The sequence below is a fragment of the Nuphar pumila genome, chromosome 2 (genome assembly GCF_984573655.1).
Source record: "Nuphar pumila chromosome 2, dmNupPumi1.hap1.1, whole genome shotgun sequence".
Classification (NCBI taxonomy): domain Eukaryota; kingdom Viridiplantae; phylum Streptophyta; class Magnoliopsida; order Nymphaeales; family Nymphaeaceae; genus Nuphar; species Nuphar pumila.
Genome location: NC_143250.1, coordinates 137860316 through 137886943, shown reverse-complemented (window position 1 = coordinate 137886943; position 26628 = coordinate 137860316). Strand labels below are relative to the sequence as shown.

The following is a 26628-nucleotide window of genomic DNA, read 5'->3' as shown; positions in this document are numbered from 1 at the left end:
TGATTAAAAAAAAATCTGTGCCCGTGTGTCCTAATTTATTCTAAAATTACTTTCGAGCATGCGTGTCGAACTTAAGTCGCCGTGTCGGGTCATACCCGTACCTTTGTGATACAGACCCGATTCATGGCATGTTTTGTTGGGCCTGGCAAGACGCATCGCAATATGCTTGCACCTGATCCCATCAGTGTAGGAATCCCCTTTTTTTTTCCTTTCTTTTATTCAAATTCGGTGCTTGTCTTTTTCACTCCCCTCTCCATTTCTCTTTTCCTCCTTTATTGGAGGTTCATTTCTTAATGGCGAAGAGAAGGGAATAAAGGTTTTTAAGATGGTGAAGAACTATAGTTCTAAGTTCCAACTCCCTGCGTCTGTGTTTGGTTAACGCAGAATGGAAATTGCCATGGAGTCCAACGAAGAGCAAGCCATGCCCAATTTGGTGGATTCGATGCTGAATTGGTCGATCGAAGACGTGTTGAATGAGAAACACTTCAAGGGCAAGGTCAGCTCAATGAACCTATCACACTCAAGCTTTTCATTAGATCTAAAATTACAATGTCTTGTTTACACAGAGAAATCACCTCTAGGAATAGAGACCTAGTCGCGCTGGCTTTGTCGGTCGTACTTACGGCCACTGTTCTAGCAGTGTAATACTCCGCGGGCTTACCCCTTGCCTACAGGGAATCGCTCGTGAAATTTGAACCTAGACCGCCTGCCTAGCAGCCTAGAACCCATCCCACTATGCTAATCCCTTTGGGGGCGGTATGACCCAAATTTGAATGGCTAGTATCTCATAGACTCAGCAACATGGTATTAATTATAACCGAGTTGCCAATTTGCCTTGGTCATAGGTAACTAAGGCAAGGCCTTCTCTATAGGTTTGGTCTCTAGGAAACTTTTGGATTTTCATTCCAATGCAAAAAAAAAAAATCCGTTAAATTATAGAAGTTGGTTTATGATTTTGAATATCGTAATGGCTGAGATGTGTGTTGTAAAGCTCAAATTCCAATTTAAATCATCGTTTTCAAAACCAATGACTCATCACGTGGCTCGTTCTTGATTAAATCGTCGGCAAGGTCAACCCATTGACTTGGATATGGGACATGTCAACTTTATATTTTATATAAAATATAATATATGTATTTTTTTAAGCTATATATATTTATATATAGTATGTTACCAATATATTGTATATAATATGCATTTTATAATACTTTTATAATACGTTTAATATATGATTGTATTAATATAAACATAACCATATTTTTATATATAATATACATACTATTTATATTATATTTTATATAATATATATAATTATATACAAAATTATATAGAGAGAAAGAGAGAGTGAGAAGGTGGTAGTTACAAACCACTTTTCTAGCTAACCACCATACTAACCGGGCTTTTAAAAGGTTTTTTCATGTTTTAATTTCTTAAATCTGACCATACAGATTAGTTCACATGCTTGATTTTATAGGAAATAACTCTTGGATCATCCAATTCTAATACACAAGTAGGTTTTTATAAGGTTTACAAAATCAACGATGTAAGATTTTTTTTGAATATTCAAGGTTTAAAAAAGTCATGTTTTCCATTAAAAAAACATGATCCAAGTGTCATTTCTTAGCAAATTGACCGTGCTAAATATCTATATGGTAAAATTTAAGTAATACATGCAAAAAACCTTTCGAAAGCAATTAGCACAACATTTAGCTACAAAAGTGGTTAGTAGCTACCACCTTCTCTCTCTCTCTCTCTCTCTCTCTCTCTCTATATATATATATATATATATATATATATATATATATATATATATATATATTCTTTTTGTATATTACATTTAAAGTGTATCATATACATAAAATATATATTAACTGTACGAGCTGAGCTGAACACAGGGTTTGAACTAGACTTGTTTAAGCTAAACGAGCTGCTCATGGCTCACCTTGCCAACAGTATCAACCCAGTTGTGAGCTATTCGCTTTGTTTACATACTATTTAATATATGTATAACCATATTTTTATACATAATATACATACTATTTATATTATATTTTATATAATATATATAATTATATGCAAAATAATATATATATATATATAGAGAGAGAGAGAGAAAAGGTGGTAGCTACGAACCACTTTTCTAGCTAACCACCACACTAACTGGGTTTTTTAAAGGTTTTTCATGTTTTAATTTCTTAAATCTGACCTTACAGATATGTTCACATGCTTGATTTGATAGAAAATAACTCTTGGATCATCCAATTTTGATAAGCAAGTAGGTTTTTATAAGGTTTACAAAATCAATGTTGTAAGATTTTTAATATTCAAGGCTTAAAAAAGTCATGTTTTCCTTAAAAAAAACATGATCCAAGTGTCATTTCTTAGCAAATTGACCGAACACATCTATATGGTAAAATTTAAGTAATACACAAAGAAAACCTTTCGAAACCCTAGTTAGCACAACATTTAGCTAGAAAAGTGGTTAGTAGCTATATATATATATATATATATATATATATATATATATATATATAGAGAGAGAGAGAGAGAGAGTTGGCACCTATAAAAAATTATGATGTTATTTATATAGATGAAATATATACATTTTCTATTATGCAAAATATATATTAAACTTAAGAGTTGATATTTTACATGTATTTTATGCATCCTTCTCTCTCTCTCTCTCTCTCTCTCTCTCTCTCTCTCTCTCTCTCTCTCTCTCTCTCTCTCTATATATATATATATATATATATATATATATATACATTCTTTTTGTATATCACATTTAAAGTGTATCATATACATAAAATATATATTAACTATACGATATCCCCGAGCTGAGTTTGAACTGGACTTGTCTAAGCTAAACAAGCTGCTCATGGCTCACATCGCCAACTGTATCAATTGAGTAATGAGTTATTCGCTTTGTTTACCAGCCCTACTTGCTTTTAAGATAATTTCTGCACTCTTTTTTCTTGAGAGAAGATCTAGTAACATGACAGAGTACTTTGCAAGATAATGGGGAGGAGGGTGAGAAAGTGGCATTGCTGTTAGTATCCACCACAAGGGTAAGGGTCAATAGCGGTGACTTTTCTTGTCATTGTTGCCCTATTTATCGTCTCTATAGATCTATAACCGTGACAAAAGATGATCATTAATTTTTTGCCTCTGTTGAGTAATAGTGGTGACATTTACAGGTCATCGTTAATGTGTAACCCAACACAAACAAAGAATCTTGCCAAAAATGGAAACACTAATAGCGGCAACCCACCCTATAACGATGATATTTCTGTATCGCCGTTATAACCTATAATGGAGAGAATTAACTCATTGTTATAGTTGATAACAGAGAGAAGTAAATCATCGTTATAGGCTATGAAGGTGACAATTAAGTCACTGTTATAGGTTGTAATAGTGACATAGGGTTAAGGCTGATAACGGCGACACAAGAATGTCACCATTATAATCCTTAAACCTGCAAAAATAAAATTTTTATATTAGTTATAATTTTTTTTACATTACATTAAATAAAATAAAAAATATAATTTAAATATATACTTTAAACATCTTCAAATATACATCTATTCAAATATAAGCATACACTTCAAACATTAATTCAAATATAAACATATGCTAGTGTTTATACATTCTGAAACATACATTCAAATATAAACTTACACTTCTCTAACATCCTCAAACATTCATCATCTCCAACTCCCTCAAATATTCAACTTCAAACATATATTCAAATATAAACATATACTTTAAAAAATAAACATACATCCTCTCTAACCCCCTCTCCAAACCTGCAACAAACACTTTAAGAATGAGTACAATATGACAATTCAAAAAAAAAGTTGTAAAAAAAAACAATTATGACAATGTTAATGATGATGAAAGCACTATGAGAATTCAGTTTGATGACTTATAGATATTTTAATCACATTACGATTGAAGGCTCGATAATTTTTTCACCTTTTTCTGCACTTCCAGGAGAATCTAGAAAAGCATAAAGATAACATTAACAAAACATCTTTTCACATTCAAGAGGATGTCAACTTCAATTTAATATATATATATATATATATATATATATATATATATAATTAGTTTCACACTAACTACATCTCATTGTGGTAAAAATTAATACAGGTCAAATAGAGAAAGAAGATATAAACAAACACGTGTTCTTAGAACATAACATCAAAAACTACAACATGTTCATCCAACAAATAGACATTTGATGGTCTTATCTACAAGGAAATAAGAGAGATCTAGGATGAGGGTTCTGTCTGAGAGAATCTATGAAGGTCTGCATCTGCTTTCTGAGCTTTCTAGTTTCTTCTCTCTCGCTACTCGTCTTCTCTATCTCGCTCCAATTTATAAAGGAATCTCTCTCATTCTTCTTTCTTTGTCTCGTTGAACTCAGTCCATCCTTTGTTCCTCTCTTAATTGTTGGAGCTCTGACTCTGTCGCCTCTAGTTGAGAAAATAACTCTAAAACACGAGCTTTGCCTTTGGATGGAATGACAAATTCACTCATCCTTCTCACATGTCTGGACCACTCCTCGAGGACTTTGACAAAGATGTCTCGTTGTGACATCAACGGGCATCCTTCTAAAGAACATGTTTCATCACTTTCAATCTCCATAAAGTATAGCTTATTATACATTATGTTAATATTTGGTTATCAGTAACTAATGATAATGTACAAAATAGAATGAATGAATGTGGCTTTCGTCTCGCTACTACAAAGTGTGAGTTACTTATAAATGTATCTTCTACTTCACTTTAGATGAATATCGTCCAATCTGAATGGGTGTGCATCTCTTTGTAGAACACACTCATTGTCGGTTCGTACCCTTTTAATTTAGTATGTAAATAACAAATTTATAATCTATTAAATCAAACATATTTAACATTATACTACTATGTGAAAAAAATAAACTTAGAGAATAAGAAACTTACCCTCGTATGAAACCTCCAGATATACGAAGACGATCAACTGGTATGTTTGACCATCTGTTTTGCTCTATTCATGATTTTTTTTATGTCCACTATTAACCAAAGAAAGATCAATTAGTTACCATGGTCATAGGTAACTAAGGCAAGGCCTTCTCTATAGGTTTGGTCTCTAGGAAACTTTTAGATTTTCATTCCAATGCAAAAAAATTTATCCGTTAAATTACAGAAGTCGGTTTATGATTTTGAATATCGTAATGGCTGAGATGTGTGTTGAAAAGCTCAAATTCCAATTTAAATCATCGTTTTCAAAACCAATGACTCATCACCTGGCTGGTTCTTGATTGAGTCGTCGGCAAGGTCAACCCATTGACTTGGATATGGGACATGTTAACTTTATATTTTATATAAAATATAATATATGTATTTTTTTAAGCTATATATATATATTTTATATATATATAGTATGTTACCAATATATTGTATACAATATGCATTTTATGATATTTTTATAAGACGTTTAATATATGATTGTATTAATATAAATATAACCATATTTTTATATATAATATACATACTATTTATATTATATTTTATATAATATATATAATTATATACAAAATTATATAGAGAGAAAGAGAGAGTGAGAAGGTGGTAGTTACAAACCACTTTTCTAGCTAACCACCATACTAACCGGGCTTTTAAAAGGTTTTTTCATGTTTTAATTTCTTAAATCTGACCATACAAATGAGTTCACATGCTTTATTTTATAGGAAATAACTCTTGGATCATCCAATTCTAATACACAAGTAGGTTTTTATAAGGTTTACAAAATCAACGATGTAAGATTTTTTTTGAGTATTCAAGGTTTAAAAAAGTCATGTTTTCCATTAAAAAAACATGATCCAAGTGTAATTTCTTAGCAAATTGACCGTGCTAAATATCTATATGGTAAAATTTAAGTAATACATGCAAAAAACATTTCGAAAAGCAGTTAGCACAACATTTAGCTACAAAAGTGGTTAGTAGCTACCACCTCTCTCTCTCTCTCTCTCTCTCTCTCTCTCTCTCTCTCTCTCTCTCTCTCTCTCTCTCTATATATATATATATATATATATATATATATATATATATATATATATATATATATTCTTTTTGTATATTACATTTAAAGTGTATCATATACATAAAATATATTAACTATACGAGCTCCCCGAGCTGAGCTGAACACAGGGTTTGAACTAGACTTGTTTAAGCTAAACGAGCTGCTCATGGCTCACCTTGCCAACGGTATCAACCCAGTTGCGAGCTATTCACTTTGTTTACATACTATTTAATATATGTATAACCATATTTTTATACATAATATACATACTATTTATATTATATTTTATATAATATATATAATTATATACAAAATAATATATATATATAGAGAGAGAGAGAAAAGGTGGTAGCTACGAACCACTTTTCTAGCTAACCACCATACTAACTGGGCTTTTTAAAGGTTTTTTCATGTTTTAATTTCTTAAATCTGACCTTACAGATTTGTTCACATGCTTGATTTGATAGAAAATAACTCTTGGATCAACCAATTTCCATAAGCAAATAAGTTTTTATAAGGTTTACAAAATCAATGATGTAAGATTTTTTTTAATATTCAAGACTTAAAAAAGTCATGTTTTCCTTAAAAAAAACATGATCCAAGTGTCATTTCTTAGCAAATTGACCGAACACATCTATATGGTAAAATTTAAGTAATACATGAAGAAAACCTTTTGAAACCCTAGTTAGCACAACATTTAGCTAGAAAAGTGGTTAGTAGCTATATATATATATATATATATATATATATATATAGAGAGAGAGAGAGAGAGAGAGAGACAAAAAATTATCCTGTTATTTATATAGATGAAATATATACATTTTCTATTATGCAAAATATATATTAAACTTAAGAGTTCATATTTACATGTATTTTATGCATCCTTCTTTCTCTTTCTCTTCCTCTCTCTCTCTCTCTCTCTATATATATATATATACATTCTTTTTGTGTATCACATTTAAAGTGTATCATATACATAAAATATATATTAACTATATGAAATCCCCGAGCTGAGTTTGAACTGGACTTGTTTAAGCTAAACAAGCTGCTCATGGCTGACCTCGCCAACTGTATCAATCGAGTAATGAGTTACTCGCTTTGTTTACCAGCCCTACTTGCTTTTAAGATAATTTTTGCACTCTTTTTTCTTGAGAGAAAATCCAGTAACATGACAGAGTACTTTGCAAGATAATGGGGAGGAGGGTGAGAAAGTGGCATTGCTGTTACTATCCACCACAAGGGTAAGGGTCAATAGCGGTGACTTTTCTTGTCATTGTTGCCCTATTTATCGTCTCTATAGGTCTATAACAGTGAGAAAAAATGATCACTAATTTTTTGCCTCAGTTGAGTAATAGTGGCGACATTTACAGGTCATCGTTAATGTGTAACCCAACACAAACAAAGAATCTTGCCAAAAATGGAAACACTAATAGCGGCAACCCAACCTATAACGATGATATTTCTGTATCGCCGTTATAACCTATAATGGAGAGAATTAACTCATTGTTATAGTTGATAACAGAGAAAAGTAAATCATCATTATAGGCTATGAAGGTGACAATTAAGTCACTGTTATAGGTTGTAACAGTGACATAGGGTTAAGGCTGATAACGGCGACACAGGAATGTCACTATTATAATCCTTAAACTTGCAAAAATAATTTTTTTATATTATTTTTTATTTTTTTTACATTACATTAAATAAAATAAAAAATATAATTTAAATATACACTTCAAACATCTTCAAATATACATCTATTCAAATATAAGCATACACTTCAAACATCAATTCAAATATAAACATATACTAGTGTTTATACATTCTGAAACATATATTCAAATATAAACTTACACTTCTCCAACATCCTCAAACATTCATCATCTCCAACTCCCTCAAATATTCAACTTCAAACATATATTCAAATATAAACATATACTTTAAAAAATAAACATACATCCTCTCTAACCCCCTCTCCAAACCTGCAACAAACACTTCAAGAATGAGTACAATATGACAATTCAAAAAAAAAGTTGTAAAAAGAAACAATTATGACAATGTTAATGATGATGACAGCACTATGAGAATTCAGTTTGATGACTTATAGATATTTTAATCACATTACGATTGAAGGCTCGATAATATTTTCACCTTTTTTTGCACTTCCAGGAGAATCTAGAAAAGCACAAATTAACAAAACATCTTTTTACATTCAAGAGAATATCAACTTCAATTTAAGATATATATATATATAAATATATATATATATATATATATTAGTTTATATATATTTAAAATTTATATAATTAGTTTCACACTAACTACATCTCATTGTGGTAAAAATTAATACAAGCCAAATAGAGAAAGAAGATATAAACAAACATGTGTTCTTAGAACATAACATAACATCAAAAACTACGACATGTTCATCCAACAAATAGACATTTGATGGTCTTATCTACAAGGAAATAAGAGAGATCTAGGTTGAGGGTTCTGTCTGAGAGAATCTATGAAGGTCTGCATCTGCTCTCTGAGCTTTCTAGTTTCTTCTCTCTCGCTCCTCGTCTTCTCTGTCTCGCTCCAATTTATAAAGGAATCTCTCTCATTCTTCTCTCTTTGTCTCGTTGAACTCAGTCCATCTTTTGTTCCTCTCTTAATTGTTGGAGCTCTGACTTTGTCGCCTCTAGTTGAGAAAATAACTCTAAAACACGAGCTTTGCCTTTGGATGGAATGACAAATTCACTCATCCTTCTCACATGTCTGGACCGCTCCTCGAGGACTTTGACAAAGACGTCTCGTTGTGACATCAACGGGCATCCTTCTAAAGAACATGTTTCATCACTTTCAATCTCCATAAATTGTAGCTTGTTATACATTATGTTAATATTTGGTTATCAGTAACTAATGATAATGTAAAAAATAGAATGAATGAATGTGGCTTTCGTCTCGCTACTACAAAGTGTGAGTTACTTATAAATGTGTCTTCTACTTCACTTTAGATGAATATCGTCCAATCTGAATGGGTGTGCATCTCTTTGTAGAACACACTCATTATTGGTCCGTACCCTTTTAATTTAGTATGTAAATAACAAATTTATAATCTATTAAATCAAACATATTTAGCATTATACTATTATATGAAAAAAATAAACTTAGAGAATAAGAAACTAACCCTCGTATGAAACCTCTAGATATACGAAGATAATCAACTGGTATGTTTGACCATCTGTTTTGCTCTATTCGTGATTTTTTTTTGATGTCCACTATTAACCAAAGAAAGATCAATTAGTTCACAAAAATCTAAAAATTTGAACATTTATTTACTTATAAATATATATCTAATATTTACAATCAAATAGTCTTTTATGAAAAAGTTGCAAATCATGTTCCACACTTCAGAGTCGATTCCTTTGAGAGGATGTTTTGCTGCTTTGTCATAGTTTTCAAACCTCTTGTAATGCTTGTAAAAACCTTCTTGCACCCTTTAGTATAATAGCTAAAGTTGCTTATCCATGGTAGCACGATGTTTAGTTATATATTTGTCTAAATCAAACTCGACCTGCACCAAATTATCAAAATATAGTTAATAATAATTCTTTTATTGATTAATTTGTGTATCAAAATATAGTTAGGCAATAAACATACTCTACTGCCTCATGCAACACCATATTCTCGTCTTCTAGGACCTTTATCCATGACTTGTGAGTGATGTTGGCATGCTCCCTAACGATGCACGAAAGCCTTCTAGAGAATACGGAGGTGCACTCGCCCATAACTCTTTACATCACAGGTTAGATAGTTACTGAAGTCTTTTATTGTTTGTTTGCTTCTAGTGGGATACACATTTGTTCTTCTCATATTTGCGCTGACATGATTCTGTAGTTGTTAATTTGTTGTAAGAAATATATATTAATAGAAATGATAGTAATAAATTTTTAATTGTACTAGAGAAATACTTGATGGCTTTAGAGCTACAGTGGCCTGTGGTGTGAGGGAGTTCTCCTCTTCTTCCCTTGAAATATCACCCATCTATGATTTGAAGTCGATCATGTCTACGTGTTCAACTTGGCTAGAGGATGGTGAACTGATCCACAGGGAGAAAGAATGCCTACCTTCTCGTTGTGAACGATATGTCAACATCTGTTAATTTCATGCAAACAATATTTGCTCATACTACTCTGTACAAAATTGAATCATACAAGAATATTCACTATCATAAAAGAACAACATTAAATCAAATAAATGACAACAACAAGATCATAGAGTTAAGATAGCACATAATTGTAAAATATAAACAAAGGTCATGTACATTTTTTAACTTGTTTTACAGAAGGAAAAAGAACACAAAGACACTTACATTACACTTCCTTTGTGACCCTTGATACTTTGTCAACTCTTTATTAGGTAGATGTTTAATTGCACTTATATCAATTTTTAGGTTTAGTCATGAGTCCAACCAATCAAGACTTTCTGTTAATATCTATACAATAAAAATTTAAAAATAAAATAAAAAAACTACAAATAGATTAGGGCGATTGACATGTCATCAACTATATCTTTTATTGAACACATTCTGCAGTCTTATCTTATATATATGGGTCAAGTTCATCCTTACGTATGCGCCTACTATCAAGCCAATTAGTTTGGATATGGGTAATTTGTTCACAATATATATATATATATATATATATATATATATATATATATATATATATATATACATATATATATTCACTTACAGCACATGCACTTTGTATATAACCCCCAACTTTTACCAAATGCCGAATTCCAAAATGAGATACACTTCAAATATTGTTCACAGCATATGTGATTGTGCATTAGCATCATTTCTCATGTCAATTTTCATATCTTGGTGGAAATTCAGTTTGGAATGACCCTATAAAAATTGAATTCATCAAGATATGGAAATTCACATGAGAAATCTGCAACAATAAAATACATTTAGTAATTTAAAAACATAAAAGAAGGCTGAAATTTAATGTGTAGAAAGAAAAGGCATTGTTCTTAGATTTTGCTAATAAAAATGCAAATATTATAACATATTCATAATACAATTATTTAGAAGATAATAATGTGATGTATCTAAAATGAATAAATATTTGATTGTAATCAAGGTACAAACTATAGGATAAAAGTCACCTTCATATATATATATATATATATATATATATATTAAACTTCTTATAAATGGAACCTTGTAAATATGATCTACATAGCTCCTTCAGTAGAAAAATGGGTTTTGAATCATGTGATTCTGATATGAAAGCAGGTTTTTTCACAGCTTGCATCTATAATTTATAGCTCAGTAGTTATGTACCTTGATTAGTACCAAATATTTTTTAAATATCACATAATATTAAATAATTTAAAATGGACAACAAAATACCACATTTTAGTGCTATATTTTCAAAAATATTGCAACAATTTAGCACTATGACATCTAACCCAACTCAGCCAGCCAAAGTGCCTCATTAGTCAACTCCAACTTGGCCTATCCAGTAGAACAGAACCTCATACCTACACAAACTATTCATGCACTTCAAAAAATACCAAAACAAGGAACATCATATAATCAGCCCTCTATTTCTCTAAACACGATCAGGAAATAATATCATTATTAAAGGGCTCTACTACATGATGCATTGGAAGAGTCAAAACACACTAGCTCTCGAAAACCACAAACAATAAAAGAATGAAACAAAACAAAACCCAAAAATAATGAAAAAACAGAGCATGTGTGGATGCATTGGAAGAGTGCTTTCATTTCGAAATTTCATCGTGGAACAGAAAAGGAATCCACTCCATAAGTCTGAAGGAAGACGCCAAGAAAAATGGTGAAAAAAACAAAGAAATGAAGTGAAAGGGAAAAACAAAAAACCTCAAAACACTGCATGTTAAAAAATACTTAGGTAAGGAAAAACAATACGACAAAAGAAGACACAAAGCAATGAAGAAGCGGAGTAGAGGAACGAGGATCACCTCATGTTTCTTTCCTCCTTTTCGGTCAAGGTTGCAGTGAAGGCTTGGGCTTGAACAAAGAAGGGCTGAAGAAGAAGACAAGAGGGGAGGCCCAAGAGAGAGAGAGAGAGAACAAAAGAGAAAGGAGGAGAAGGAAGAAAAAGAAGAAAGAGAAGAGGAGGAGGAAGAAGAGAGAGATATATATACCTTGCACTTGCAGTCGGAGGAGGATGGAGGGTTGCCTGGCGATGGGAGATCACAAAGAGAGAGAAGGGAGGAGGCACTCTGGCGGCGATGGTATCACTCGAGCAGGGCGAGGAGGGAGCAAGCACTTTGGCGGCGGCCGACGGTGGTCCAACAAGAGTACAGAGAGATCACGGAAAGAGAAAGAGACAAAGAGAGAAGAAGAGGAAAAGGGCCTATCGGGCTATTTTAAAATACTAGGTTATAACGGAGACAAAAATGTTGTCATTATAGAGAAAAAAGAAAGACTATAAATGTGACTGACATGTTGCTGTTATATAGAAAGGCTATAACGGCAACATTCTTTATCTCTCTATTATATATCAATAGTGGCGATATTATTTAAATGTTAAATATTATAGTAAAAGTTTTTTAACGGCAATAATTTACAACCATATAATGTCATACCTATAATGGTAACATATAAAATCATCATTATAGACATGTCTTTAACTGCGACATTTGGGCTGGGCCAAAGCATTCATGAGGATATCTAAAGTTGCTGTTATTTCTAAGTCAATAGCAGTGACTTTTGTTGTCATCATTTAAGAGTCACTGCTATTGATTTTGTTCTTTGTACGTAGTGATCATTGCAAAACTAGCAAAAATAGCTTATTTTATTTTTTTTTAAATGGTTTAAAATAAAAGAAAATTTAATATTTTCATAGTTTTGGTATTATTTTAATATTTTGTTAACAAGTCATCTATCAGTTAAAAATTGACTCTCTTAAGAATCTGAACCATTTTTAAAATAGATTCAAGGTTCAATACAATTTTTACAACATTGAGAAGTAGAGGGATGCCACATCCAGGTACCGTTGTGCTTAATGAAGGGATATCACACATCTATTCACTGGGATCGCCCTCCCAATGAATAGATGCATGGCAACCAGTGTTTTCAATAGGGGTGTCAACGGGTCGGGTTTACCAGGACCCAAACCAAACCAAACCTTAAGGGTACGGGTATGGTGATAAATAAGAAAACCCGATTAAGACATGAATCCAGATCCAAAGATCCAATTAATACATGGACTCGGGTTTAATTTGTGAAATTTTATACCAGACCTGTTTCCAACCCCAGTTCCGATTAAGACCTGCAATTTTTCAATGTAAAAATGATAAAAAAAATATGGTTTTACAGGGTATGGCCCACGTCTGGTTCATGTGGTTCTTATCTTGTCTGGATATGGTTTCTCTTATAGGGGCTACCTATTAGACCTGGGTCTAGACCCGATACCATACCCAAAAACAGAGGCCAGGTCTGGTTCTACCTGGGTCCGAACCAAACCCGTCCTGTCGACTCCCCTAATTTGCAATACCCAATCACTGGATCTCATCAAGAGGAAGTGTGGCATCCACTCACTTGGTGAATACCTTTGCAATGTGCTAGGTCAAGTACTTGATCTGCTCTCCCTTTATTTATTTTTAGATCACAAGGAACCCTGGCCAAGAACAGGGTCACTTAATGGGCTCGCCCGCCCTCTTGGGAGATAAACCCTTTTTTCTTATGGCTAATTGCAACTAATGCACCTTTTCTTTGCATGCAGGTTGTGGAAATCCCATTGACGTTTCCCTCGCTTGCGAGTTATCTCGGATCCTATACTTTCCCACTGATGGAAGAGACCCGGTCGGAGCTATGCTCCTGCTTTAAAGTTATTTCCAAGGCACCAAGTGGGAAAATACTACGTGCCGAAATGTCTAAGAAGAAAAGATCTTCCTTTTTCAAGATTGAGGTTGGCGCATGGGGAAACGGAGCAGAGTCCAGTGGCGAACTCCCCATGCCAAGGATTGATGATCTTCTTATTTTATTGCCCATCAAGCCAAAAGTTGTCTCAGACTTGAGAAAGTGCGGATCAGCTCATGCTTTCGCGGTTGTTACTAAGGTTACCAAAGATAATAAAAATGCGATGACAGTTTATGCTCCAAAATGTGATGGAGAAATGAAGTTTCAATATGCCATCTTACTAACGAATGTGACCACGTATAGAAGGATTTCGGAGGCATTGGACTTGGAGACTAGCAGCAAGAGAAACTTGAAGATTATTGAAAGGTTACTCAGCACCGACTCAAGTTTGGCAACAGTAAGTTTGATTTCGTCTCATTTCTGTGCCTGGAACCACAGTGAGAAGTATCAGCAATATTATGAGAATATCATGATCTGTGAGATTTTTTAGCTGCTGTTTTAAATGGTCAAAATATCATCTTTTAAACACAAAAATGCTGTCTCATTTGTGTTTATATTAGATAAGGGTAATGTTTGCTACCTTGTGGGTAAGGAACCCTGTTTTGTGTTTTCAGTGTTTTTTGCTCATCTGACTCTCCAGATGTGATCTACATGTTAAGTTTAGTAGAAATCAGCTTTTGGATAATTCTTTTCTGAAGCATATATGTCATATTTTAATAGGGTTGAAAAATCAACCGCTTACAATGTATTAAATTTTTAAACCTAAAAGAAAACATATTTTTATGTCAAAAAACTATGATCGATGCTTAGTATTTGGAAGAGATCAGAATTATTCAAAACAACGTGTCCCTATGAGTTACAACTAAGAGTTACTTACAGCAAATCCTAACCTTATCCTATATATATATATATATATATATATATATATATATATTGGTAAAAACGTTTTTTTTTTCATATTTTTTAGTGTATTTATTTTGTAGATAAAAATACGAGAAAAATAAACAGTTTTAATTTTAAAGAAGAATTAATTAGCTGCCATTATTATTCCATTTTCAATGTTACACGGGGATACTCCCAGAAGGGCATCGCATCAGTGTGTGTGGATGTGACACTTGGACGCTGCTTGCACACTGTCACATCCACACCATGGAGGGCGGATCATGTGCAATCACATTGCACACTTTGAGTGTGCAGCTGCACCTTACCGCCCCTCCATTTATGAGGTCCAGTCTGTCAGCTGTAGCGGCACACTAAAGAGTTCAATGGGGTTGCAACTGATGATCCACCGTCCGAACATGTGAATTGTGACATATATAAACCACCTTGTTTTTGTGGTAAATCATAATTCTAATTCTATAAAGATGGTCTGCATATCTATCAGGACGCTTGTGGGGTGTGCTCATCTGAACAGGCTGGTGGTAAGATTGGGGAAGACCTACGTAGGGAATTAAGCTTGTCGAAGCTGAACGAATCGCAGATCGATGCAATCACAGCTGTGCATGCAGCTGCCCGATGTACTCACTCGCATCTGGTGAAGCTCATTTGGGGCCCTCCTGGCACAGGTAAGACCAGCACCACCTGCAGGCTCCTGGAGCAGATCTTAAAGATGAAGTGCAACACCCTCACCTGTGCCCCAACAAACGTTGCTGTCACGGAAATTGCCTCACGGCTGGTAAAGTTGGTCAGAGGATCGCGTGAGAAGCTTGGAAATGGATTCTCATGCTGTTACTTGGGAGACATCATCCTGTTTGGCAACAAAGAGAAACTGAAAGTTGATGGTGATCTTGAAGACATATTTCTGGATGCACGCATTGAGAAACTGAGTGCTTTCTTTGGTGGGTGGAAGCATTGGGCAACATCCATGATTGACCTTCTAAAGCATTCCCTGTCTCAATACCATACATTTCTCAATGGCAAAAGTGATGAAGTTATCAGTTTTCCACAGTTCCTTGGACAACGGTTCGACATCATTGTGACCCAACTCAAGGATTTTGTTCCTCTCTTTTACACCCACCTTCCTATGTCCCTCATTCCAAACAATGGATTCAAATTGATGAGGAAACTTCTGGACACGTTTGTTTCTTTTAGAAACTTGCTACGCATTGCTGAAGATGGTGGTGTTGATCTGGGGAGTCTATTTGCCAGATTTGAAGTGGTTGGTATCGGGCAGATTTTGATCGAGGACAGTTTTCGTGGTCTCTCTGTCGATAGCTTTTCTAAAAAGAAGCTGCAGCATACTAGAATGGTATGCATTGTGATTCTTGAATATCTTGACAAGGCTGTGACAATGACCACTACAGTTACCATTGATTCATTAACGCGTTTATGCTGGCGCAATGCTTCCCTCCTCTTCTGCACTGCTGCAAGCTCTGCTCAATTGCATATCATGGGGATTCATCATATGAAGCTCTTGATCATTGATGAAGCAGCGCAACTTAAAGAATGTGAGGCACTGATACCATTGGAGCTTAAGGGTTTACAACACTCTGTTCTTATAGGGGATGAACTGCAGTTATCTTCACTGATTAAGAGCAAGGTTTGAAGTTTTGAAATCTTAGTCTATTGTTTATGCAAATATTAGTTACATCATTTTTTTTTTGTTCTTTGTATCAGATGTCAGATAAATATGGATTGGGAAGAAGCTTGTTTGAGAGGCTGAGCCTGCTAGAACATCATAAACACCTTTTAAATGTACAATACAGAATGCATCCATCAATAAGCTCTTTTCCCAATGCTAAATTCTACAAAAACATGATTTTGGATGGTGAAAATGTCAAGGAAAGAAGTTATGAAAAGAGATATCTTGAAGGAAGAATGTTTGGAAGCTATTCTTTTATAAATGTTACTGATGGAGAGGAGGAAAAGGATTGGAGAGGAAACAGCTGGAAGAACGTGGTGGAGGCTGCTGTTATCTCTAAAATAGTTCAAAGGCTTTTTAAAGGTGATAAGTTCATTTTGAAAGTTCTCATTTTCTCACCATAAAAAAAGAAAAAGTGACTTTCAGGTTTCCTTTCTATTTTAATTCTTTGATGGTTCGCTACAAAAGGTGTTGTGGGTGGTTTTTGTTAGTTGAACAATCAGACGTTTTATGCCCGTTCATAGTTGTTTTGGTTTAATTTGGAAAAGCGCCTTCTTTGAAAATCTGGTATTTGTTGAAAGTTCAGTTGTACATTAGTACTGTCAGGATACAGTGTTTTAGTGCATGCAGAAGAAATTTTGTGCTGAATATCTACTTTTACAGCTTGGGGTGGTGCAGGGGAAACCCTGAGCATTGGTGTCATATGCCCATACAATGCTCAAGTTGCCATACTTCAGAAGAAGCTCTCGTCCAAGTACCAGATGTATGATAATTTTGTTGTTGAAGTTAAATCTGTTGATGGCTTCCAAGGGAGCGAGGAAGACATTATAATTCTTTCCACAGTAAGATCAAACAACGAGGGATCAATAGGCTTTCTTTCCAACCGCAATCGATCAAATGTGGCATTAACAAGGGCTAGGTATTCCTGTGATTTTCTTATTTGAGACTCTCTCTCTCTCTCTCTCTCTCTCTCTCTCTCTCTCTCTCTCTCTCTCTCTCTCTCTCTCTCTCTTGCATTTAGGGATGGGAAACAAGATGAACCGCTTGTGGCTTGGCTCGCAAGGAGCTTATTTGAACGTCTAAAATAGGCTCAGCAAGCCGAATAAAAGCAGCAAGTGTTCAATTAGTACAGGCTTGTTGGTTAATAATAAATATATTTTATATCATAGAGTGCAGAACTTTGAAGGTTTGGCTTGGAAGTAATGTTTAAAGTTCAAATCGTATTGCTTACAGCTTGGAAACAAAGTATTTATTTTGTAATGAGCCAGTTTGAAAATAACATCACTTTGAGGGTGCCGTTGCACCTGACTGCCATCCTTCTCTAGGGTATAGACTTCAGCTGTGGGGCCCAACAGAAGAAGGAGGGCAGATCAGGTGCAGCGGCACACCAAAGTGTGCAATGTAATTGCACCTGATCCGTCGTCTGCTCAAGTGGTTTAGGTCTAAACTCTATTAACTTTAGCTTTGGAAAAGGATTTTTTGGGTATACGAGCCAGATAAAACTCAGCTTGTTTAACTCAGACTTGTCATGAGCTTGAGCTCAGCTTGACCCACGACAACAAGAAGCCGAGCTTGAAAGCCCTACCTGCACAGCTGCATTAATTTGTAGAAAAAAGTGCATAATTGGTTAGCTTCAAATAACCGATGCAGGCATTGTCTTTGGATTGTTGGAGATGGAAGAACTTTGGTCCGTAACCGTTCCATATGGCACGATTTAGTGCATGATGCCAAACAACGTGGATGTTTCTTTAGTGCTGCAGAGGATGAGCTTCTAGCAAAGGCCATAGTTGACGCCAAATGTGAACTTGGTCAGAGCAGTCAATCTCCTGGTAGCGACTCTGGCCCCATTCATGCAAATTCTGAGGTAATACACATTGAATATTACTTGTTTCCTTTTCAAAACTTATGAAAACAGCTTGTTTTTAGCCCTTTTCTACTAGATCCGGAATTGAAATTTATATTTTGTGTCTGGATCCATTCTTACCTTATCAGATATCATTCGGATCCAAATTTGTATCCGATTCATTTTTGGGTATTTCGGATTTGGATCTGATATGAATTGGCCCATATCCAGTCCATATCCACCCCCATATTAGACGAAGAGATGAACAACAACGGGTTTTGAAAACGGTGCTGATACAAATTTATGGAAGCAAATATGATGTATTGAAACATCTATTTATTACATGTATTTCCAACTATACTGTTATGACCACCTATGCAGGTTTTCTTCTATTTAGCATCAAATATAACAATCTGAAATTACAGTCCACAACTTTTGCTTTAACATGTAATAAAAACTGCTCTTGTACCGAGAGGTGGACGGTGGCCGGTTATAGAAAACCCTGTTGATACAAATGTTTTGATAAAGTCAATATGATGAACAATCCATTGCTTACATTTTCAATATATTGTTATGAGCGGCTCTGCAGGCTTTATTGCATCTTGTATCAATATAACCATCTGTATTTTCTGTGCACAAGCTTTTCAAGAGGCTCATTTTCCCATATAAATATGCTACTCTATTTCAGGATGATATACATGTTGAAGAATTATCTGATAGGCTTGATCTGCTAGATCTGGGGAAGGCATCGAGTTCATCTACCTCTAGGTGAGTGCTAATGGAGCTTTCAGGCGATAACCACACTGCATAAATTTTGTCAAATGCAACTTTTTTTTCTCTTTTGCCCTTTTCTTCTCATGAAACAACTTACAGATCGATAATCAGATTCACATTTCCTCCTTTGAGCTTGTCTATTTTTCTCTTTGAAAGAACCTTTCAGCTAGTCTCTCAATCATTCCGGCTAATCTGTTGCAGGAAAAATGTATCTTCAAAGAAGCAGGATTTACATGCTAAGAATTGCACGGTGCTATAAAACATGTACTCTCTCTCTCTTTCTCACACACACACACACACACACACACACATATCCATACACATTCATCCACTTATGGATTCTAATTTTCTATCTGATATTGCCTTATTTCTTAATAACGTTGACCGCAGTAATGAATGTGAGTTTAAATCCTATGTCACAAATATTAGCGAGATATTGAAAATACCATGCCAGTTTATGTTTATTGTAATATTTTCAAAGGCAAATGTAATGCCAAAAAATGAGATATTTGAAAATATTGCCTTTTTGGCAATTTAGTGATTGAGTCCTAGAAACTGACATTCAAACTGACATTTTGAAGGGGGGGGGGGGGGGGGTTGTTGAAAATTTAACCCTCCTGATGTGTTTTACATGCTTGATTTTGTAGAATTTTCCTCTTAGATCATCCAATTATGATACATGAGCAAGTTTTCATAGCCCTGAAAAATCAATTGCCCAGAATTTATGTAAATATTTGAGCTTGGGAAAGCCATACAAAAACACGACCCAAGTGTCAATTCCTAGCAAATGAACTAATCCCAAACAAGTGTGGGATCAGATTTGTGAAAAAGTGGCTGAATTGCTCAGTTTTTATAGTGTATATTTTATAGTTTATATAGTTTTATATCCCTGAGAAAACCAGGTTTTATCATGAGATTTTCTTGAAAACGAGTTTGTGACATAGTTTAAATATATATCCTGACGCCGAAAGGATGTCGCACCACTTCTAATTCCCTTTGCCCTATGCCTTGAATCTTCATTTTTTGCAGGCTGGCTCATTGACCAAGATGATGTGCCATATCTAATCTGCTTCACAAAGGAAGGAAAATTTTGCGATTCGGATGGTCATTCTTGTTTGTTTATTTGGATCTATCACTATACTTATCAATGGATATATGTTTGTTATATTGGCATTGCAAAGAAAACCAGACTAGCTTAGAAGGCTGATAGATTTAATGATACCATTAATGTGTCCAGCCTGACAAAGCATGCAAAAAACACAGGAAACCACAACCTGGTTCGGTGGCAGACCACCTACATCCGCTATTCTCGTAGCTATCAATACCAACTGTGAGTTGCCCATTATATTTTATATTCATTTACAAGATAGAAGAGACCTTTTCTCTACATTTCCGTAAGAATCTCCTAAAATCATGGTAACATTAGAAAATATGTTGACAATAGGATTTCCAGAATTATTGCCTTTCAATGGATTCTTGCTTTCCTTATTTGGTAGATCTTCTTTCTTATCTTGAGCCGCAGAGATAAGTTTGCCATACGAGTCATTTGGTCAAACCATTAAGGCTAGAGCGCGTCTATCTCTAACATCCCTCTGCAAACTGAAAAGGGTCGGGAGAGACGTGGAGTTTGGAATGAAGAAGACCAAACTAAGTGGTAGGCAATGGTTTAGTGAAGATGTCACCTAGCTGATCTTGGGAAGGAATATGCCTGACAACAAGTTGATTTTTGGCCATATGATCACGTACGAAATGTACATCAATTTCAACATGCTTACTCTGTTGGTGAAACATGGGATGTGCAGTCATATAGGTTGCACTGACATTATCACAGCAGAGAACAGGAGGAGAGGCTTGATGAATGTCAAGTTCTTTCAGCAAAAACTAGACCTAAATGAGCTCGGCAGCAGTGACAAAACTTGAGCGAGTAACTGTTTGCTGATTTTTGGAGTTCCATGAGACAATATCATTTACATAAATGAGAAGAAAAACAAGGAGCCTTTTTTTATAATGAAAAGTGAAGTGTCTATGTAAGAACCAACAAAACCCAAGTCAAGAAGAACATTGCTAAGCCATTGGAACCATGTTCTCGGAGCTTGCTTGAGGCCATATAGAGCTTTATGTAAACAGCAAACATAAGTAGGATAAGTGAGGTTCTCAAAACCCTAAGGTTGTTTCATGTAAATCACCATGCAAGAAGGCATTTTGTAGATCAAGTTGTTCAACATGCCATTGATAATGAACAGTAATAGTGAGAATAACATGAATGGTAGTTGGCTTAACGACGAGACTGAATGTTTCAAAATAATTCACACCTTCCTCTTGATCATACCCCTTCTCTACAAGACGAACCTTATACTGTTCAAGAGACCCATCAACTCGTCTTTTAACTTTGAACACCCATTTGGACCCAACATATTTTGATTAGAGTTAGGGGGTTCTAAAGTCCAAGTGTTATTTTGTAGCAGGGCTTGGTATTCTTTAGCCATAGCACCCCACCACTGGAGGTGTGGATGAGCTTGAATAAAAGTTTTTGGGATCAAGATCTTGAGTAAACTGGGTGATTAGGGCAATTGACAGTGGATAAAGAGTAGAGATAAAAAATCCCTAGCTTCGTGCTTAGACTGATATCCAGGGGTTTTGGAGGTCTATGGAAACCTGAAAAGGGTTTTTACCAAAATGAGTTCTCAAAAATGACCTAAATCTTGTTTGTAATTTGTAAAGATCATGTTCGATATATATATATATATATATAGATAGATAGATAGATAGATCACACATTTATGTCAACGACTATGGTTAGATCATATAACTTTTAGTTAGAGGTAATCGAGTTCAAAACCTTGTCCTTTTCTCTACAAATAATGTTATTAAAAATTATTTAGATTACAAATTGCAACTCAATTGGATTTGTGGTGAATCTTGAACGAAAATTGAATGTATTATATGGGAAAAATTACATGTTTCTCGAAATGCCTCAAAATTTTAAAAATCCGCCCCATGTCCAAATTTGCAAATGCTTGACTTGTTTTGGACATTTTTACCCTTCGCACTAATGAGCCTTCTACGGTTTGCATGCAAATGTGTGAGGACATTCTAATATATATAGTATGACATTCGTGAGATACCATGTGAATATCCTGTTAAGTAACTGATCATCAAGAAGGTCTGTAAATGTGTGGAAACATTCACATATATAGTATGGCATTCGTGCGCTACCATATAAATCTCCTTTGAGTAATTGATTATCAAGAAGGTTCATAAATGTGTGGTGTCATTGACATATATAGTACAACATTTATGAGTTATCATGTGAATCTTCTTTAACAACTAATCGTCAAGCTAACAACTTAAATATACTGGTGGGGGATCTGAAGGTCTAAATAATGGGATAAAAGATTTTTGTGAACTTCCTTAATGATTAGTTACTTAAAGGAGGTTCGCTTGGTAGCTCATGAATGTCATACTATATACCTCTTTGACAATCAGTTACTTGAGATTCACATGTTAACTCGAGAATATCATACTATATATATGTGAATGTCACCACACATTTGTGGACTTCCTTGATAATCATTTACTTAAAAGAGATTCATATAGTAGCTCGTGATTGTTGTACTATATATATATATATATATATATATATATATATATATATATATATATATATATATATATATGTGTGTGTGTGTGTGTGTGTGTGAATGTCACCACACATTTGCAGACCTCCTTGATAATTAGTTATTTAAAGAAGATTTACATGGTAGCTCACAAATGTCGTACTATATATATATATATATATATATATATATATATATATATATATATGTGTGTGTGTGTGTGTGTGTGTGTGTGTGTGTGTGTGTGTGTGTGTGTGTCCCTACATATTTGTTGACCTCTTTGATGACCAATTACTTAAGAGAAATGTGCATAGTAGCTCAAGAATATTGTTCTATATATATGTGAATGTCACCGCACATTTTTGGACCTCCTTGGTGATCAGTTTCTTAAAGAAGATTCACATGGTAGCTCATGAGTGTCGTACTATGTATATGTGAATGTCTTCACACATATGCGGACCTCCTTGATGATCATTTATTTAAATGAGATTTGTATGGTAGCTCACAAATGTCATTGTATATACAAGTGAATGTTTCCATATATTTGTGAACCTTATTGATGATCAGTTACTTAAAGAAGATTTGTATGGTGGCTCGCAAATATCATTATATGTATATGTGAATGCCACCATACATTTGTGGACCTTCCTAATGATCATTTACTTAAAGGAAATTTACATGCTAGCTCGTGAATATTGTACTATATATATGTGAATGTCCTTACACATTTGCTGACCTCCTTGATGATTAGTTACTTAAAGAAGATTCACATGGTAGCTTGTGAATGTCGTTCTATATTTATTGAAATGTAACCACACATTTGCAACCTCCTTGATGATCAGTTACTTTAAAGAGATCCGCATGGCAGTATGTAAACCTCTGGATGTTCGCTAGTGTGAAGGGTAAAAATGTTCTAAAAAGGTTGGTCAGTTGTAAATTTGTGAATTGGGCAGATTTGTGAATTCATAAAGTATTTCAGAAAATATATCAGTTTCTCATACAATACAATCATTTTCCGAATCTTGAGCATGATTATTGGTTTCAACTTGGGCCTAAAATAGTGATAGACAATGTAGGTTGTTTAAAAAGAGAGAATTGTTGCTTCCTTATAGTCACTTATCTTTCCATTCCTTTTTCTATGCTATTTTCATAACATATAAAGATCTAATCACCTAAATCACATGAACGGACCACTTTTTTATTGATCAAAAAATGATCGTAGTGTCATTGTAAATGGTGCAATTTTTGAAATGTCTCACAATTTGCCAAAATCCCTCCCATACCCAAAATTTCAATTCTTGACTTTTTAAAAACATTTTTACCCACTCTAACGAATTTGCTAATGTTTGCGTGATAGATAAGTAAGTTGTATGAAGCACACGTCTCAATAAAAAATAGATTCACATGAACATTTCGTAGACCTGATGAAATCCACATAAAGTATTTGGAAACCTAGCAAAATTGAATAAGGACAAAAAAGATTCGCATGTGAAATGTGCAAATCTTCTAAGATTCGCAACTCTCCTGTGAATCTTCTTGTTATTGATATGTTGTGTGTTTTGTATGATGTATGTATATGTCACATGAACATCACAAGGTTCGCTAGAGTAGGACAAAAATATCTTTAAAAAGTCGAGAATAGAAATTTCATGCATGAAGATTTTGGTAAATTATGAGGCATTTCAAAAATCGCACAATTTTACAAGGACATTACCGTTATTTTTCATTTATTGAATAAGGGTTTCCTTTATCACTTTGAATTTTTTTATTTTAAAACCTACTTGCTTGCCTTGATGGAATTTGGTTTTGCTGCACCAATCCAATTTTTCTTGTCTTTTGGCAGGCAACAGGTCACATAGATGACACCCCTGCACTCACTTTTCAAAGTCTAATAGGTGATAGACAATAAGTGTATAAACTTAGTCAAGACTTTTTTGAGAGAAAACCTGGTTAGGACTTAGAGCTATCTAAAACCAAACTTGAAGCTCAAGTGATATTCGGATGCAATTCAGTTTGTGCATGTCTCCTAGTTTATGTGCAGGAGAGAAAGAGTGTCTAGTTGTTGATGGCAATAAAAATTTATATAACACAGTTGAAATGTTGATCTGTAACACTTTCCAATTTGAATGGTGATGTTGCAATATCCTTTTTTTTTTTTAAGATTGGCAAGATTGGGTTCGGCAGACCCCTAAATAAAGACAATTACATCAACAATCACAATAGATCTGAATGTGGCTTCCAATATTGTCTTTCCCTATACGACTATCACTCAACCCAGCTCCCTGCGGGTTCGAGAAAAATGTTACCAGTCCTCAACTGCTGTCACTATAAGTTGTTGGAACTTGCACCACTATGTGGCCTTCCCTTATATGCCTCGGTATCTCATCAGCGAGTTGAGATCAAAGGAGCGGCTAAGTGCCATGTCTATGTGACACTAGCGAATCACAAGACAGTATTGCATGGGCCCACAGCTACAAAATGCAGGCCTGACATGAAAAGCTATCATGTGATTGGCTAGATATGTTACTTAGCTGCACTCTAGATCCCCTCTCTCGGGCTGGCTCAAATATAATACCCAACCTCTTTTTCTTTGAATCAACATATCGTACGACTGAGAATGCTATTCTTGTTTATTTTTTCTTTGTAGCCATCGGGGTGGTAGTGGTTGTGAAGGTGTTGAGTTGAAGACCCCGGATCAAACCCCATTGACAAACCAATGTGTTTGTAGCTTTCAGAGGTGGGCGACGTAAGGCAAGGTGGTCGTGGGGCTCCACCCGAGATTTTTTCTCTCTTTGAAAAGAGTTGCTCGTCATAAAAAAAAATGATATTCTTGCTTTTTTGCTTTTTGTGTACTTTGAGAGACAATCTTTCGGTCTGACAAATATCAATATGTGCTCTCTCAACAAAGTTGGTCATGGAGAGTAACTCTTCATTCAAGTAAAAAAGCCATATCATCCGAAATGCTTTGAATCAATCCCATATAGTAAGTGAGGACCCACACGGATTCCGGAAACTAATAGCTCCTTCAATTGTTCAAATCAATGTTGTCGGTATCGCGCCCTGAATCGATGGATTAGCCGATATTGATTCTCATGTGAATCGTTCTGAATCGGCTAAAAAAATATTTTGCGTCAATCAGAACATGACACGTTAAAACCATTAAAATAATATTAAAATTTAATTTTAAGCATTTTTTTATATTTATTAAAAAATAGTCGATTTAGTATCATATTGTTTTTTTGTTGATACAATACGTATATCAGTCGATACTGACAACATTAGTTCAAATGAGAGGCCTGCAAGTCTGGCAATCATTAGCATGAATCAGTCCAAAAACATAACATGAGATGCATTAAACCAATCACTCTAAGGGTGTGATTGATTACCTAGGATCTCTGAGTAGGGCCTAGGTTTACTGGACAAAGGCATGATGGCCACGCCTTGATCCAACCTTCTTACAAACGGAGGATCTCAAAACCTTGATTTTGATGGCCATTTTCTTATTCTTATTCACGTTTCAGTGAGGTGCAAGATATAGAATATATAGAGGCACATAGAGATGGGAACACGTCAAAGGAAGGTTATCCAATAAATATGGTAACTCCCCGTACAGGTAGCTTGTGATCTGGTGTTAGAGGATCACTACCGCCGAGATCTTGGGGGGAACGATCATGACGTGATCTTAGGAGGATGATCACGTCGTGATCATTTTGGTAACTTCAACAACCCCTACCAGTTATACCACTATACCATTGAGTTTTGAATCTGCAATGCCCCAACTCAAGGTGATGTGCACTAGCTTCTCCTACCCGACAAGCGGAGCCCCCATTGCTAAGAAGATTTG

General features: G+C 34.7%; 1 protein-coding gene across 2 annotated transcripts; it reads left to right on the top strand.

The window, feature by feature from the left end:
- The first annotated feature begins 369 nt into the window (after positions 1-369).
- LOC149847278 (helicase SEN1-like) lies at positions 370-24697 on the top strand. Of its 2 annotated transcripts, none has more exons than XM_089998370.1 (9): positions 370-496; positions 13833-14366; positions 15354-16508; positions 16586-16913; positions 17214-17469; positions 18201-18414; positions 19082-19161; positions 19369-19431; positions 24628-24697. In XM_089998370.1, exons 1-8 carry the CDS (start codon positions 386-388, stop codon positions 19424-19426), a joined length of 2736 nt encoding a protein of 911 aa, XP_089854496.1. In that variant the 5' UTR covers positions 370-385; the 3' UTR covers positions 19427-19431; positions 24628-24697. The 2 variants fall into 2 exon arrangements, with proteins under 2 accessions (XP_089854496.1, XP_089854495.1); XM_089998369.1 differs by lacking the exon at positions 24628-24697 and adding an exon at positions 20197-20329.
- Positions 24698-26628: the final 1931 nt, after the last annotated feature.